Source organism: Maylandia zebra, linkage group LG5 (genome assembly GCF_041146795.1).
Source record: "Maylandia zebra isolate NMK-2024a linkage group LG5, Mzebra_GT3a, whole genome shotgun sequence".
Lineage (NCBI taxonomy): Eukaryota > Metazoa > Chordata > Actinopteri > Cichliformes > Cichlidae > Maylandia > Maylandia zebra.
In genome coordinates this window covers 29,938,779-29,957,614 of record NC_135171.1, presented here as the reverse complement: position 1 = coordinate 29,957,614, position 18,836 = coordinate 29,938,779, and the positions used below count along the sequence as shown (strand labels likewise).

The 18,836-nt window shown below is 37.9% G+C and overlaps 1 protein-coding gene across 3 annotated transcripts in view; it reads left to right on the top strand.

Annotated features, from left to right (window-relative positions):
* grip2b (glutamate receptor interacting protein 2b) overlaps positions 1-18,836 on the top strand; it is a 289,022-nt gene that overhangs the window by 102,754 nt on the left and 167,432 nt on the right. For 2 of the 3 annotated variants that reach the window (XM_014413037.2, XM_014413036.2), the window contains exon 1: positions 8,799-9,313. The exons of the other annotated variant lie outside the window; for it this stretch is intronic. In XM_014413037.2, the coding sequence (XP_014268523.1) occupies positions 9,157-9,313 (157 nt within the window). In that variant the 5' untranslated portion in view covers positions 8,799-9,156. Of the gene's footprint in view, positions 1-8,798; positions 9,314-18,836 lie in introns of those variants that run through there. 3 annotated transcript variants of the gene reach the window in all.

The window sequence follows — 18,836 nt, the reverse complement described above, 5'->3', positions numbered from 1 at the left end:
ATTCCTCTTCCAACTCACTGTGTCACAGTGGATCAGAAAGTTTCCATGACAAATACATATACATAGATATATTAAGTTCATCACTAAGGAAATTTTGACCAACTGAGATTATTAATAAAATTGAACTAACACTTTCAATCTTAAAAAATATATAAAAAATTAAAAGAATATTTAAGTCTAAATCTCCACAATTTTATTCCACAAACTTGCAGTTATACCCTTTCCTATTGAAGAAAAGCATACATTAAGGTCAGGCAACAACATTGGTTTCCTTCCCTTGGGACAAACAAAGTCTGCCCAGCTTTGTAAATTTATGCCACCATCCAAGTACTGTTTGACAAAGAAAGAACTAGAAAGAACTCAAGCTAACAGTTCTATTCACAAAGCCAATGTCAAAATAATCACAGAAAATAAGATGTTTGACATTAATTAGTTCCACAGACTTTCCTTTTTGTATCATGCATAAATCTGCCTCGGGAAATGTCATGCACATTTGTCCAAGGTGTCAAGAAACATGTTAGCCTGTCGCTCCATCTTTTAAATCCATTTGAAGTAGATTATAATTAAGCACCTTCGCTCGATCTTACTTGTTAGGCTCACAATATTGTTTGACAATGTGGCAGGAAAGCACAAGTCATGGAAAGGAGTGGGAGAGACTGATAGACAAGAGACAGTAATTTGGATACAATGAACCTTAATGAGACAAAAGTAAGCCTTTTGTTGGCACTTATGTAGTGATGTCTTTTTAAGAAAGGAAACAGCTGAAGATGTTTTACATAATAATGTTACCTAACTACCTCTCTCTCTATATATGTGTGTATATATATTCATTTCATTCATCCTTTTCCAGCTCTTTTTGTCAAACATCCCTGGCACTACCATCCCAGCTTCTCTGCCCTCTATTCCCCCTTTCATTTTTCTGCTTCAAATTTTCCTGGCATGGGGTGTCACGTTCTCTGTCCTCTGTCCCCTGTCCCCCTTTATCGGCATTCTTCCTCTAACATTCCTGGCAGCAGGATGTGCACTACCTTTCCTCATTCCAGCTTTCACACATTTTAAACACCAACTACCAGATGCTTCCAGGATCTCTCAGTATTCCTTCTCATTGTTTTACTTTTTTTCTTCAGCAAGCTTCAGTTGCTGCTGGGCCCTCCAGCTCACAGCATTTCTCCTCCTGCTCCTATCGGCAGCACCGGGTTGCACCGAGTTGTAAATGCCACTAACTCAAACCCTTTTTCTCCATCTTTCATGGCAGCTTCCAGCAATGTACGGCCACAACTAACAGCTCAGGCCCTCATTCTCTCAATCATCAAACCCACTCTTCAGTCAAACCCTGCTGAATTCGCTATTTTCAAAAACATCTCCAGCTTCAGCACAACCCCAGAAACAAATAATGACTACCGGTAGTAAATATACACACTTGGCAAATCTTATTCTCCCCCTCTTAAGTAGCCTGTGCCACCTGGAGAGACTAACACCCAAAAAGATGTTATCCTCAGATATACCTCAGTCTTAGGAGCTTACTCCACTGGAATTTGGTTACACTTCTTCCCTCTACATAAATGTCTTCTGCTCTTCTTTCCCCTCCTGAAGGGAAGAATCAATCATTACAGCCCAAATCACATCACAACCCAAAGGGCATACATCAGCTCTACCCACATATGCTCCAGCTGTTCCTCTAAAATTCAAATGTCTGAATCCACATTGTCTTATACTAGCATGCCCTTGCCTCTGGCACTGACATAAAGGGTAGATTAGTTATGGACCAATGGGCCACACTATTTGTAACAACATCATTGATTTGGGGTGTAACATGTCTGTGTCACTGCCTCCACACCTGCTCCTTCTGTGACAATGGATTCCTGCCCTGCTTACAGATGTATTTATTTAATTTATTTTTCTTTGTTTTAAAGGTGTTTCAGAAGGCTACCACTCAGGGATTGTCAAATAGCCATCAGTATTATTTACACCCATATACTGTTGACATGCTATCTGATATCCTCCTGTTGGTGATGTTCCTGGATCAACGTATTAATGTTTGTCCAGGACCAACATTGCATCTGACCAGTCACATTGTTACGATGTCATAACTTTGTGAGTCGGGAAAAACCCGCTGATGTCCATTCAAGAAAAAAGTAGCAAAAAGGGGGAGTCAGGGTTAGAATTACGGTTTCGAGTGTGGTGTGTTTCCACCTTACAAAACTATGCCATCTCTACAATGTCATTGGTCACTTGCAGTGTTGATTCTGGACCAACATTAGTTTTATTGATCCAGGAACAACACCAACACGACAATATCTGCTTAAGCTACTGTTGACAGTCCGCTTGAGAGAATTTAAGGAGAGGTTTATGATTGGCTTCTTTGTCCATTTTACACATCAGCTCAGTAGGCAGCCAGGAAACATTCATGGAAAAAAACACATCAACATATATCAGCCCCACATGGAGGCCCAGCGTCAATTACTTAATTCTCACTGATTCTCAGCCAAAGCTGAAAACATTCACGGCTGTCATAGTGCAGTTGGTGACTCCTTATCTCATCTCTCTGTCTCAGAGACAAAGACATCAAAAAAAGAACAATTACGTCACACTGACTATTGTGGTTTCTTGAATTAGAAAAGTGTGTTAAGCAATAAGCATTACACTAAACTTACTGTAACTTAATAGATATTTAAGCTATCTTATATATTATGGTATTAGTGCGGAGATTGTTTGATCCATTGGTACTGAAAATACTTTGTAACATTTTGATGACTGGTTTTGTTATATTTCTCTGGATTAACTAAAATTTACTCCTCAGCATATTTATGAGTGTGGAATCCTTTTTAATTTCACTTCATTTGAACTGTGCCTCAGTTACTTCTGCTTAGCTGCTTAAACATGAAGAAACTGCTGGCTATTAATTGTCCTAATTTATCTCTTTATACCCCCAAATGCTTGCATATGAGATATCTGAGTTGCTACAATTGTTTGAAGTTACTTTTTCTGACCTAATTCAACTCTTGGAGGACTGACTCTTGCATTTTTTGAGTGTCCTTGTGTTGTGAGACAAGTAGGCAAGACCAATTGGCATTGTTCTCTCCTGGCCAAATAGCCTGTCAGTGTTTAATCATCCAGTCAGTCAATCCACCATCCAAGGAAAAGACTGAAAAAGTTTTAGTGAATTTAGAGCAGAGTTGAACTAGAAAATAGGTCATGAGCTTTTTTCTGGTTTGCCAACATGACACAAGGCTGTTTTGATGACTTGTTCCCTGGGTGTCACAACCAAGTGCTCTGCACCAAATGCAAAGTGAATATGCAATCGAAAATATGAAATGTTCAGAATCACAGTTAATCAGGTGTCCCATTAGAAATCATTACACTTGTGAATATTTTTTTTCAAGTTTTTTAAGTTACAGATGCTATGAATTCCTAATACATAAAAAAGTGACTGCACTAGTTAGAACAAAAGCTTTACATTATCCTCAAAATGTGAGCTGACTTTTTCAGAGATGAGTCAAAGAGATGTGTCTGAACACTGTGTAACCATCAAACATCATCTCCAGGGATTTGGCTGAATTTTTGGTGAGCCTGAAATCAGATTTTCTCTTTATTTTTTTGTGTTGCACATTTTGTGTTGCTTTCTTTTCTTTCTTTCTTTCCTTTTTTTTTTTATTAGTGTACGCATCATTACTTTTATTCATGAATGTGATCATAGAACTACACTGGTTATTTTAGTTTGCAAGTTTTTTTTATTAATACCACCAGCTAGTATCTGTACACCATTAGGGATTTGTGTACATTGTGTAGAGAAAGTGTACATTATGGGCTGTGTGACCATGTATATGTATGTGCAAAGTGTAAGTCACTGCAAGCTGAAGTGATTAATTCACACCCCCACATGATGAGATAGTTTCATAACCAGTTCATGTGGAGTACCGATGACGGTACATTACCACACCCACACAACCACACAACCTCTCGTACACACACATACTCACAAACTGCACATGGTTTGTTATGAAACTTCAAACACTCTCCTAGCACAAGGAAAGCATCCCTTTAAACCACTCAGCAAATTCACAAGAGAAAGTTTGTATAGCCCGTGAGTGTTTGTATGTGAGCGCTGAGGATGTCTTTTTGTGGTCCTCTCCTCTTGTGAGGACCAACTGAAAGAGATGAGCAGGAAAATCCATTATACCTGCATTGTTCTGTCAATTTAGTTAATGTTTCATACGGTATGTCGTTTTAAAGGTCACAGACTTTGATAAGTTTCTGCATGAAAAATCAGTTAAATCATAATTTATTTTTTTTTATTAATTAGCCCTTTATTTAAAGTGCAGAGAGATTTTTTTTAAATTTACTAATCTAAAATATTTTGGATGGGTGTGGAACTTAAGAATCTTTGTATGAAATGAACCTACTGCAATCCAATGAAGATGCTGTACCTGAGGTTAAACTGTATGTTAATATTTTCCAGTGACAAACACCTTGATTTGACTCATTAAAATCAGTGGGATTTGGCAGGTGGTGGAACCCTATGATCCAGCATGGTGTTACAGCCTGGGAAAATGACTCACCTCAAAATCCCTCCAAAAATGGTTTTGTACTATGAGCGCTGATGGTCTTGTTTTCTTTATGGATCAGCTAAGAGATCAGCTGGTCTGTGCTGCTGCTGTGGTTCTGAGATTTTCTGCACTTTGGGGATTTAGCTATCTGCATTCTACAATATATCTGTAGATCTTACATTGGTTTTTGAAGTTTAAGTGAATAAAATCATTCAGCGGGTTACTTATGAAGGAAAGTGCTCAACACAAAGCTGGAAAAAAATGTCTGGAGTTCAGTGGACAGGTATGGTCAATATGGTCAGTTGTGTTAAAAAAAAACAAACAAGTAATGCACAGCTACTGTTGATATAATTGATTAAAACTGTAGGCAACTGAATGATATTTTAAATGATTTTAAATGCATTGTGCAGTACTGTTTCACATTTAATGTTTACTGCCAATGAAACATATTATTCTCAAAAAGAAGAAACAAAACAAAACGATGAATAACACGTGAAATGTCCCACTGACATCCAAAGTGCTTCATTTCCACCTTAATTTTCTGCTAATGTACTGCAGTAGTCAAAATGAATCACCTTTTAGGTCCTGGAACCTGGTGAGAAAGCCAAATACTGAATTGAGGCTATTCCTGTCTCCTGTAGAGTCTATAATACTTTAAAAGTTGTTAATGTGAGCTCTGAAGTCAGTCCTTTCACTGCACAGAATGGCTGCCAGTCTGCAAATGACCTCCTTTTTCAGACTCTGCTGGACTTCAGCTTTCCTTCAGTTTATTTTAAGAACTTAAAACATATTAAAGCTGTTTTTTTGATAAGAGACTGGACTTCAAGGAAGAGCTGACTGATACCAGCTGAAGTCAATAAAATGAACCATAGCTAAGACTAACCATACAGTAAATTTATTCTCAACATTCAGCGATTTAATGTTTCTATCTATCCTATTCAGATTACATGTCACATAATTGTCATGTTTCGGTTGTGTACAAGCAGGAGAAGGACCCACACGCAAAGCTCACGACAACAAAATTAAACTCAAAAAGCTGCTTTATTGCATAATGGCATGGAAAACTAAACTAAACTGGGCCGTGGCTAACTAACACACATCGAAACACAGCCATGAGGGAGACTACAACACTGACAAAGAGAAACACAGGGCTTAAATACACAGAGGGATAACGAGGGAATGAGACACAGAAGGAGAGCACAGCTGGGAGTAATCAGGCTGGACGAGACAAGGGAAGCAAAACTAGAAACGCTGACATGAGACACGGACCTTCAAAGTAAAACAGGAAACACACTGACTGAACTCTAGACATGCAAACTTAACAGCAACTCAGAAGACAGAACATAGGGACCTGAAACATGGGACAGAAAGGTACAGTAGACACAACGTGGACATAACAACGCCACAGGGAAAGATTAAAACAAAACACAGAACCTCTTAGAAAATAAAATAGGAAACATAATGAAACGCAGGCATGACTACATGGACTTAACATAACAGACATGAAACACATGAAGGGCAAGGGAGACTTAACAGGGGTTGGAAGACACAAGGGGAATCTAATAACAAAGAACTAGAAAAACTCATGAGCTTAATCATATAAACATCCAAATAAACTAAACTCAAAACACTGGGTCATAAGACCCAGGATCGTGACAATAATGAGATAATCTGAATATAAATTTAATCGAAATAATGCAACATTGTTTATCAAAATGTGTATGTATTTTCATAGATCACACTGGGGATTGTTATCATCTTTACCACCTGTTTCTATAGCGTTACTGTGATATGGGCAAAATGTTGACTAGATCATCACTGGTGATGAGAACTAGTTGCCATATGGACAGCAGTAAATGGTCTATTCTGAGACTTGAAATAATAAACTCAGCACTTAGACAAGGGTTAAAGGCTTAGTCACATCCAAGTCTTGTCTCAAAGCTCATCTCATATATCATCCTCTCTGACACAGCTGTAACACTGTATATGACAATAGGTCAATAGTGCTTAGCATTTTAGGTATCTACCCTTAATTATGAGGCTCATGTCTAAGATCAATAAGTAAGAGTTGTAATCACTCAGCTGCTTTCCTGGGTATTCAGCTGCTAGTCTACATCTCTTCCATTTCCCCATGCTGTCAAACTCAATGTTGAGATCATTGCTCTACTCCAGTCATTTTCTTGCCTGCCTTGTTTGACCCAATTAGCCTTGGTTTTGCATGCTTTAAATCTGAGTGCTCTGCCTTTCAGAATCTGCTTTTTGATTTTGCTGAGTCAATCGCATGCTGGCACACCATTCAAAGGGTACCTTTGGTACCTACATGGCCTGGTTAAAGGAGAAGTTTTTACAGAAACACCGTTAATATCCGGTCATACCTAGGAACCGCTTCAGTTCCCGCCTGGTGGTTGGAGTCGGATAGTTTAGGATTGCAGCAATTTTCGCCTCCACCGGGCGGACCTGTCCAAAACCAACCTGCTTACATAGGTACGGGACTGTTGCCTTGTCAAACTTGCATTTAGCGAGATTGAGGCCTCATCCCCATCCAAGCCTCCATCTTCATCGTCATGCTAATTCATATCACTGCTGGGATTCTGTTCCGCTATGATTGGTCATCGGAGTATAATCATTAGATAGCTTAACTGAATTCTCTATCTCAATAAATCATCTTCAATTCTTCCAAATGATCCTTACCTAATGAGTTTGTTCACACACTGTCACTCTGTTTACACCACAGAAACATCCTATTATAGAGAGTGTGTGATACTTTTCACAGTACAATCCTCTTAAAGGGCTGTGAAATAAAATATTCCTTTAAGAGGGTTTCAATAAAACCAAAAAGAATAAACAGAGTTTACACAAGTTATGGAATTAATCTTGCAGGTCAACAGATGACTACAGTTGACATAGGATAACAGAAAAAAATATGGCTTCTTATAAACTACCATTAAAGTTACTCTATCAATAACCTGTGGATTGATTTTCTTCAATTAACTGTAAAACTCCACCGATGAAAGTGTACTCTGAAGTGGTGCTCTTGCAGAAGCAGCTGGTTTGTGACATTCAGAACCCTGAATAATCTTCACTGAGTGACTTTTTAATTTCCTGGAAACAATCAATTTCATCAGGTGTCACATTTTTCAAAGAGTGCAAACTTTACTGCAGGATCAAACCACATGTACAGATGGTCTTGAGCTTGTGATCAAAAAGCATGTCTAAAACCCCTGGAGTGAGTTTTCATTAAAGCTATGTGGAGTTCACTCTCTGACTTCTGCAATATGTCTGTGTGTGTGTGAGTGAGTGACTCCAAGGCTGAATGTGTATAGTATAGGTTATATACTTCTTTGTGTGTGGCCATGAGTAATTTTGTGTATTCAGCAGCTAAGCAGAAGCGTCCACAATGTTTTCCTGCCTAATAAAACAATTGTACCAGAGTGTGCATACTGTATGTGCGTTTGACCTCTTCTCCAGAGGAGATAATGAGCTTATTATGGAAGGACACGAAACAGAGATTAAAGAGTAGATGAGAAGAAGCAGAGGGACGGAGGGACAGAAGGGGGAAAAAAGAAGTGGCTGGGTGATGACAGAGAGAAAGACAAGAATAGTAAGAGACACTAAGAGGGTCAGATTAGATGTAGGTGTTTAGAGAGGGAAATGAGAGGAAAAAGTGTTGTCAAGGAGGCTGGTGGAGTGGGAGGTATGGATGGATAGGAGGATATGAAAGACAGAATCAAAGATGGAGGTACAGATAACGCCATACAGGGATAAACCAAAAAAGGAAGGATGGGGTAAATGTATAAGAGAGGAGAAGGAAGGAAATCATGCGGCAGAGACATCGTTTGATTGAAGAAGTTACCAATAATTCCTGTGATTGTGTGTGTGATTGTGTACGTGCTTACTGACAGAATGAAAAACTGGGTGCGAGAGCAAGCAAGAGAGTGAGAGAGAGAGAGAGACATAACAAAGCATAAAACTGCAGAAAGACAAAAAACTAGCACCATGCTGGGTCTTTTTCATGTTGCTTTTTCCCCCCTTTTGGGAAAAGATAGGCAAAGCAAAGCACCAGCTGAGAGTTTTGGAGGTTGGATGTGGGGGTGGTGCGGTAGGGAGGTGGGCTGGGGTGGAGATAGATGGAGAGTGAGTGTATAAGAAAGCAGGGTGGGGGTGCAGCCTCTCCCTTTCTCCCTCTACTCTCTTTTCCCTCAGTGTCTCACTTCTCTCGCCGTTTCGTGCAGATTTTCCGTGAGCTGAACAAGGGGGAAGAAAGAGCAGGAAAAAGGAAGAGAAGGGCAAGAAAGACAAGGAAAACAGGATGGCTGAGGTGTTTCTGAAACTAAACCTGGGTAATTAGGTGCTACGCTGGAAAGGGAGAAAAAAAATTGAGGTTGGTAGAAGAGGGCGGAAGAAGAGGAGGTTATTTCCGAAAAGCAAAGGAGTAACAGTGTTGTAGAGAGGCAAGGGAGGGGAGAAAGAAGAAACTAGTACATAGAGTGCTGAAACTTATAAGCATTCCGGATAAACAGTTACAAAGAAGTTAAAAGAAAAAAGAAGCAAAAACAGAGACGAGGGAAGATTGCATCCGGAGCTGACAGGTGAAACTCGGCTATCCAGGATGGACAAAGTAGAGCGAGTGATGAAGATGGTGAAGAGGATGTCACCAAGGAAGAAGAGGAGGGAAGGAGGGGGAGGAAGGGCAGGAGGACCAGGAGAGCTGGAGAGCCCAGATACCCTGTGTGATGAACTCTGTCGTTTCAGCCTCTGCATTAGCGGTGAGAAGCTGCATCTCAAAGTTGTGTGTGTATATGTGTTTGTGTGTGTGTGTGTGTGCATACGCGCAAAGTTTGATGTTGTTGAAGAGTGATGTGAGTGATATAGTGCTAGTGTGTTTCACAGAAATGTCTGCATTGTTTCTCTCTGTACTAGTGGCTTTGTTTACAACGTATGGGTTGGCTGCCTTTCTTATTAGATAACAGCAGAGCATATTTGTGAGCTCTCTGGCTGGCATGTCAGAATATATATAATATCAAGTGTTTCCTCGATGCAGCTGCTGTGGCTGGCAGATTGCAACACTGATGTGAAACATAGTGATTTGCAGACACCAGTGTGTGTATCTGTGTGTTGGTCTGAAGTGTTTGGTAAAGGAGAGATGTTTTCATTTCTGAGTAAAAAATGAAAAGCAGCATCTGTACTAGAAGGAAAAAAATGGTCAGATTACCTTAATTGGTTTCTGCACTCGTCTGAATAATGACTGTAACAGTGTATTTTAGTGATGCAGAGGTTAAAACTCTGATAGCAACATGTTAACAAAAAAGAAAAGAACGTTTTCTGACTGTTTTTTTATTGTTTTAACTGGACTTTCAGCAGTAAAAGGATATGTTTTAAAGGCAAACAATTTCCCTTTCACAAGTTTGACCTGTGCATTGCATTTGAACAGTAAACTTGTTTCTGTATCCGCGGTTGGAAACCCTTTCTTCTAATATAGTGTTGGATCAGTAGTTCCTCTATAACTGAAAGGAAGTGCCGAAATGTTTGAGTTATTTTTCTTCTCCAGAGATGTTGGACTCTTCGTCTTGTTTTTGTGACTCTGTTTTCCAGTGTTGTCTGCTACTCCATTCAGTTAATGAGTTACTGCTACTGTTTAATTAGCTCTGAGCTGGCTAGTGGTGATGCTACAGTTTGTTGTCTACCTCATGTTCTTCAAAGACTTTGTAGAGAGTTTCACAGAGGGTTCTCTTTTTAATGCAATTTTGGGATGTTTTTTCTTGCTTTGATTGTAAACAAACATTAACAAGAGGGAAAATGAGTGCGGTAGTGTTACACACCGGCCCGAAGCTGGGGTGCAACACAACAAAAAGATAAACCCGATACATAATAACGACAAAAAAAATCACACCACGGCAGAATGACGAGAGTTGGTTAATTTATTTACTGAACAGGTAGCGAGCTTCAGGGTGGGCGATGCCAAAACAACAAACAAAACACACTAGAAAGAAAAACAGAGCTAACTTACCTCCCACGATCCCAAAACAAAATACAATTCTCTAACCTGTCTCCCTACCCGAAACAGGAGAAAAGAGGGGAATAAAAGAAAACGGCTTCCCACCCCTACAGCTACCAAGCCCAGGTACAACCCCTTTTTCAGCATTAATATTGCAGCCCCGTGCAGTCACACACCACGACGGTCCCCAGACACACAGCTCACGGGAAACCAGGAAGTCTGCTCGCCGACCCAGTCCAACCCCTTTTGTAGCTGGCCTCTTTCCTTCCTCCACCAATGGGTGGCCTCCACCTGGAAACAAGCAACACTGAATACAAATACAAACAATAACAACACCGTACCGCAAATAATGACCCTGGGTCATAACAGTAGGCAAAAGTCAATATAGATATATATATATATATATGTTGTCTACCTCATGTTCTTCAAAGACTTTGTAGAGAGTTTCACAGAGGGTTCTCTTTTTAATGCAATTTTGGGATGTTTTTTTCTTGCTTTGATTGTAAACAAACATTAACAAGAGGGAAAATGAGTGCAGTAGGCAAAAGTCAATATAGAGAAAAAGCCTAAGCGGTTTAAGATGTGTCAGAGAGGGAAAATATGAGTGTGCATATTTTCTTCTTGAGCCTCACATATCCCTTCTCAGAACAATATGTCTAATCACTCAGCAGATACTACAGCAGCCTGACTTCAAACGCCATCAAACGACCATCAGAGAACCAAACATTACACTGCAGGCTGAGAAAGGTCACTTTCAAAACAAGAGAGAACTCGGGAATATCAAGGCAAACATCCCCCTCTGTTCTAGCGCAGTAGATTATGTTTTCTTCTTCTTTCAGACAGCATACTCCATTTGCTGAATACTTTCATCACATCTTACAGCAACAGGAGAACAATGAAATGTTTAGTATGCCTAGTATGAATTGCAAACAAGTGGGTCTGATGAAGGGATTGCTTCACCAATAATAATGATGTATAACAGAAATTTCCGTCCTCCAACGAGAAATTGGTATGTGCCCTTTTTTGCATTTAAATTCCCTTGTGTGCTTTCAATCCCACTGAGTGTTCTTCAATCCCTGTTGTACCCGTCCTCAGCCAGCAAACCAAAAAATTGTCCAGCTGTTTATTACTGCTTGTAAACCACACTGGCTGATTGCCAACCACTAAAAAATACCCTGATAAAATGTGAACAAAAAGATTGGTTAAAAGGTCCATTAAAGCTTTACACACAATCTGTTCAAATAAGCTCAATAAGCTGGTCTATATCGTGACTCAAAGATAGATAGACAGATAGATAGATACTTGGGATATATGCAAAATAAAAATAGTACAGTCTACAATAAACAACAAACATTTAACAAAGTTAAAGTGCCACAGGAGTTATACTGGGAGAAATGTATGTATACAACAGTAATACAAAAACAACAAAGAAAAGAAAAAAAAAACTAAGCAAAAATAAGACTGATAAATAAGAGAGTAGTGCAAATTGCATTAATAAATGATATATACACTATTAATCCAAGAAGAAACAGCATCATGAAGGTATATTCGAAAAACACGTGTAAATATGCCTGACATGTGATCAACTGTCACAGAACGAGTAGTTATTATACTGATTTATACAGCTTTATAGAGTAAAGCAGCAAAAGACAGAAATGTGATACAAAGCTGTTCCTTTTAAATTTGAGGTAAACTTGCTGTTGTTGATATTTAAAAGGGATCTTTAACAAAATGCAGGTTGTTACACAGTTTTCAAATACATTTGAAGTCAAGTATTTAGAAAGAGTTTTTAATTAAAAATATTCCAACTTATGTTAGTTAGGGTTAAGCACATGGATAAATATATAGTTAGGCATAACATGGGAGTTTGGATACTGTAGATATGATCATGAAAATTAACCTTAAGAATCTTCAACTATTAGTATGTATTTTGTGGGATTTTGCTTTTAAAAAAAGGAAATAAAGCATATTCAAAGTCTTTGTTTCAGAACCAGAACAGTTTGCTAAAACTAGATCTTACTGGGATATTTAAAAGAATCAGATGTGTTAAATTGAGATAGTGTGAAACTGTAATCCATCCTCCCACCTACTTTTATTCTAAAACTCTTTCAGAATTGGTTCGTGCATGTGTGTGTTCTGGAACCTAAATATACTCCCGAGCTGCTGAGCCTCTGTATTATTTTCATGCGAGGACATTTTCATCTCTAATCTGCATATTATAATTGTGCCTGATGCAGTGAAATTATCAGTTCCACAGTGAAACTCTCGCCGAACTCCTGCAGCTGTGGACATATATACTGCAAACTAGATGTGTTACTGCGGTGGGAAATTGCCATTAGCTTGCAGACATATCCCACTCGAACTCAAACCAATCATCTATCAAACCATCAGGTTTGCTGGATATATAGATAAAATAATCCTCCTGCACATTTCGGAGCGCAGGCATGTTCGCACACTACAAGAACACATTTTAGCGTGACTCTGTGACCATTTCAATTTGCTAAAAAGAGACTGAAGGAGCATAAAATGTCCCTGCATTAACAAAATCCCAAAGTCAGACTACAGTGGAGTATTATATCCCTCTACACAACAAATACTTTTCTTTTTTTCAAAAAGCCATCTCAGAGCTGGTTGGACTAAGTAGTATACAAACCATATCTTGCTTTATTGTTTCTTTGTAAAGCATGGTATTACCTCTAGAGTACTACTGTGATCAAGTTGTTTGGGGATAAAAAAGAAAGCAAAGTACTTTGGTAAAATTTGTTAGGCTTGGTGAAAACACAATACTTTTACAATGGCCAGAAAATTGTGAAATCAACTGAATTCAGTCCAATACATGAATAAATCAACTCATTATATTTATACTGTACATTAGGATTTGAAAACAGTTTGGAAGTGCACATCAGTGTAACCAGTGTTAAGAAAGCTGTTGCTGATTTCTAGCGTGGGGTGTACTTTTTTGTATGTGTAGAAGGTAGAGCTGTTACATGTCAAAGTGTCCTTGGGATTTCTGAAGCCGAAATTGCCTTCAAGGCATCCATCACTGGGAAGCTTTAAGTGCGTAGAATAAATCTCTCTATAATTTTGTGTGACTGTGTGAATTTTAATTATATTGTGACGTGCTGGATTTGTAATGTAAAATATATACTACAAAAGCATTTTATCCATTCCAGTTTAACTTAGACTGTGAAGGTTTTTGACAAAGAAAAAAAAAGTCACTTTTAGGCTATTTTACTAGATAAATTAATGCTGTCCTGCATTAAGAGTCAAGTTGGCAGCAAACAACTGTCACTTTAGAAGGCCCCTTTTCATTCTGACCATCATATTTCTGTTACAAAATAATGAATCTGGCAGGTGAATGTGGGGATAAAGTTGTGAACAGATATTGGATTCCTAGGTCATTTACAATTACTCATGTGACTGAAAGGCCTTTTAACTAGGGAAAAAATAAGACTGAATGCATATCAAAAGGAATGCAGATCGAGAGGGAAATCAGTCTGTTTGACCTCCTAAGACCCGAACTCTTCCATGGCATGCATTTTTAATTTCTCTTTGATATTTGGGCATATTGGAACCCGATGAATGTAAAAACAAAGAATTACCAGATTTTTCTTTTACCTGATTTTTGTTTCTAAGAAAAATGAGAGCCACATATGAGGATATTTGTTTAAAATTTTGATAGATCAGTAGCAGTATAATGTCCTCATAAGTGGATATCAGGCCCTTGTAGAGCAAAATTTAGTATTTTGGTCTAAATAACCCAAAATGTGATGTCCATTTATGTGGACGCCAGGTCCTAGGAGGTTAAAGCTGATCTCAAAAGAAGAACAGGTTAAATAGCATGAAGAATGGGCTATGTTAGCCTTTAAAGAGAAGGGTTATAATCTAATGTCCCTGTACAGAAATAACAGATCACAGCAAACACAGGATTTATGTAATAGTGCAGTTGATGATACTTGACATAAAAACCTTCTCCTATATAAAATCATACTGATAACATTGCACCACCTTAGTCAAACAGAAATACATTTCCAATCTACTTTCAATGATGACATATGAACCCTGCTTCTGGGTCCAAACTACTCTGCGTTTAATAAGGCTGTTGTTTTTTTAACGTGTTTTAATGCTTTGTATCTTGCTCTGTTTAATCTGAACAAGCCCCTAAAAACAGTCAGTGATTACTGTCTTGTGATATTTGATTGGGTCAGAAAAGAATCACTCTGAGGCTAACAAACATTTGGAATGGCTACATGAAGCTAAAAATCAGAGATTGCAATGCATAACATGCAGCAGTATATGAATGATCGTGGATGTGGATAGATAATCTCAGTTGTTCTGCTGATTAAAGTTTGGTCCATTTACAGCATCTTTGTCATGCGATTGCATTTGTCTCTAATTATCAGGAACCCTCATGTTAACTTTTATCGACGGGAAAAACGTTAGCGTTCATCCTCCAGCTTCACTGTGCTCAAGTTTTTATATTATCCTAACCATAGCTCTGTAGCTAGCCACCACGTAGCACACCATTATATGCCAGCTAGACCAACTTTAGTAATCTTACAAACATCGCTGCATTTTAGTTTTCTGTCTTCATTTATGTCTGAAGTGATAGCAGAGCTGTATCTTTATTTTGTATTTTTCAGAAATGCCTCAGTCAGGACATGGTGTCAACAGCTAATGACATTTTATTATAAAGTAGAACTTTAAAAAAAAAGAAGCTAGAGCTGTTTTAAGTATGTGTAAAATGTGATTTGGCTTTTGTAGGAGTCTATATTTAAACATCCTAATTATTTTTTACATAGTACAGAAATCTCTTTTTAAACCAACAGTAAGGAATTATAATATTTCTATGTTGTTTTATCAGTGCTTACATGGGGTATTTTTGGTGTTAAAAATAAATGACTGATATGACTTTGTTCATATTTTATTTCTTTTAGAACTCATTTCTTTCACAGTCAGTTTAAGGACCTGTTTGATATAAGCAAACTTAAATAGCTAGACTAAAATATATTTTTGAAATGTATTGATTTTTCTATGGTGCTACTATTGTAATTTCTGTTGTAATTATTATGCTAGCTTTGGTATTTGTTAATGAAATAACAGACATGTGAAAAGAAAGTTTTCACATGTAGTCCTGTAAAAATTAACTGCACTCTTACTTTTTCCCTTACCCTTACTGAGGGTAAGTAGCAGAAAAGTGCTGCTAGTCAAATACACTGGATTAACTGATCATTAGCCAATTCAACAATGTCTATAAAAGCAGAAGTTTGCGCTGTTTGCTTCTTTGTATTGCTTCCTCAGAATGCAGGTGAACAATGACACACTTCAAAGAAATGGAGGTTGAGGCATAATTACCACTACGTCAGACCATGCAATGCTCAGAGAAATTGCAAAAAACCCAAAGTCAGACTCCAAAGGCTTCAGTTAGCATGATAAGAGTTCATAACAATAAAATTAGACTAATAGGACTAAAACATGCATGGCTTATTTGGAAGGGCTGCCAAGAGAAAGTCTCCTCTCACTAAAAAGACAGCATATAATGGCTTATGTTTGTAAAGTGGCTTCTGAACAAACCATAAGACATCTAGAACAATGTCCTTTGGATAGATGTGGAGATCTCTGGCAATAGTGCACAGTGCCACGTTTAAAAAAACCAATCACAGCACATCACCATCAATATTTCATGCTAATTGTCGAGCACTGTGGTGTGGGGGTGAGGAATTGAACTTGTTTTACAGTCATTTAGACTTTGGAGTCATTGACCTGAGCATGGACTCCTCTGTATAACAAAGACTCAAATCTGAGCCCATATGTCTGGCATCTAAAGCTTGGCTGAAACTGGTAACATGTTCAGCAAGGCAACAGGATCTAAAGTACACAGCAAATCTACAACTGATTGGCTAAAAAGCAAATCAGTCCAAGATCTGGACCAGATCTCAACCCAATTGAAAGGCTGTAGCAGACCTTAAGAGCTACATAAATGTATGTCCTCAATCCTCAGTAAACTGAGGTAAGATTTCTCCACAACAGAGACTAATAAAGTTGTACAGCAACTTATTGCTTCAGGTTATTGTTGCTAAAGGTGATCCTACACCCTCTCCCGCTCTCACAGGACTCCATATAGCCCTGGGAAAATGTGGGGTTTTTTTTTTTCAGACCAATGCTCTTCTCCATGCACCGTGCAAGTAGGTGAAGTTGTGCCAGAAAGTTACTTTTTTCCCCCTATTTCACTATTTAATTCATTATTGACAAATTCAGCCACTTATTGTCTGACATCAGTCACGGTTTGTGTTAACTTTTTTACTGTTACCTTCATTTATAGACATCCTAACAGCCAGAACAATAAGTCTTCAACTGGATATCGATTTTCTGCTATTCTGATATTGCTGTCTACATCAGAAGACTCAGCAAGAATTGGCACTCGCCACCAGAGACCTAAAATGGCTTGTCTACATTGTTAGTGCTATAATCAGTAAGTTTTTTAAGTTGGATTTACAGTGTAGAAGTGGAAAAAAAATCTCTAAAAATCAATGCAAATTATCATTAAAAAGAATCCAGGGTGCAGCATTCTTAAACATGTCATTGCATTTATTTTGAGGGGCTATATTTGCAGCTGAAGTGACCCACTTTTGCCTAAGGGATCAACAAGGCTCATCATACCATCTTACTTATCTCTTTGGCTACAGCAAGACTGATAGCAGTGTTATCATATCATCTCACCAGAGAGAAAACAGCACAGTTTAACGTGAGAGTGCTTACCAAGTGATGTGACAGTGATGATAAAGGTGCATCCAAAATGGTTATCCCTGAAAAATAAATAATTTAACATCAACCTGTTATCTGATGTGACTAATAGCTGCTGGACTGATTGGGACATGTCATCTTATTTAAACTTTAAACTTTAAAATTATAGACATAATGCTGTCATTTTTTATGTGATATACTAAATGATTTAAATTTTCTTATGTGCAAATGTTGGTTTCTAGTATTTTAAAACATGTTAATACAATTCTATTAAATACTCTACCCAAATTGAATTGGAAAAAAAAGAGTTTTTATTGCCTGAAAACAAACAATCAAACAAACAAAAGAATCCAAAATTATCACAAAAAAATGGAACACATGGTAGCAATAACAAGCAAAACAGACACTTAGACAAAGGAAAAGACAAGACAATAATGAGGGCAGTGCACAGAATCACAAATCACGTGAAGGAACCAGAGCAATACAGATGAGTAGACTAGCAAAGGTAAAATAAGAAATAACAGACAATCACCAAAGAGCAGTTAACAAGTTGACAGAGACAGGGGAACAAAGACGAACAAAGGCACTAACAAAAAGACAAGACTGAGCGATGCAAACATGAAAACACTGAGCACTAGAAACAGAGGAATGAATAATAATTCAATTCAGTTTTATTTATATAGCACCAAATCACAACAGCAGTCACCTAAATACATTTTATATTGTAAGGAATACAGAGAAAAGCCCATCAATTAAACGAGTCTCTATGAGCAAGCACTGTTTGGTTGGCTTTTTGGTCCATTTTCTGTTTTCTAGAACTTATCCAGATTCAGGTTGTAATGTTCCAGACAGAAGACTGTTTTAGAACTTCAGTTTCTGTGTGGTAAGTTTGGAGAGGTTTTTTTATTTTGATATCTTTGTTTTTGGACCAGTTTATAGAAGGAAGACATTTGCAGTCTTGGTTAGTTTTCTTTTTGCTCAATCTAAGTTGCCCAGCTGGCTAACCAGGAAGAATAAGCTGAGATTTGGGTGTCCTGCCCATCTGAAGGTGGAGTTTGCACAGTTTAGGAATGTGTGAGTTTAGGAATAATGTGGCGGCCTATTGGACGTGTACTTTGGAGCAATTTATACTATAATTGCAGATGGTCTTAGAATCTGTTTTTAAGTTGTTGTTTTTTTGGTGAGTTTATTTTGATAATGTGTGTGTGTCATCTCTTTCTTAGTTTCTTTCTTTTTTCTTTCCCTTTTTCTTTTATTTATTCACTGCCAGCCATAAATATATACTACTGGAAGCAATATTTTAAATAAAAGAATCCCTGCGTTATTCCACCCATGATATCAGATATTGTGACTGCCATGTCTTTGGCTGAACTCACAAGATACATTTAGTAGCTAAACTTAGGTGTTAAATCTCTATTTTCTTTTTTCTCTCCCATCTCTCTACCCTCAGCACTCCTTTTTCTCATTCCTTTGGTTTTCTTTCATCACTTGTTTCCTGTTTCATATACTTTTCCCTCAATCTCTCTTTCTGTTTCAGTCACTGGTACTAC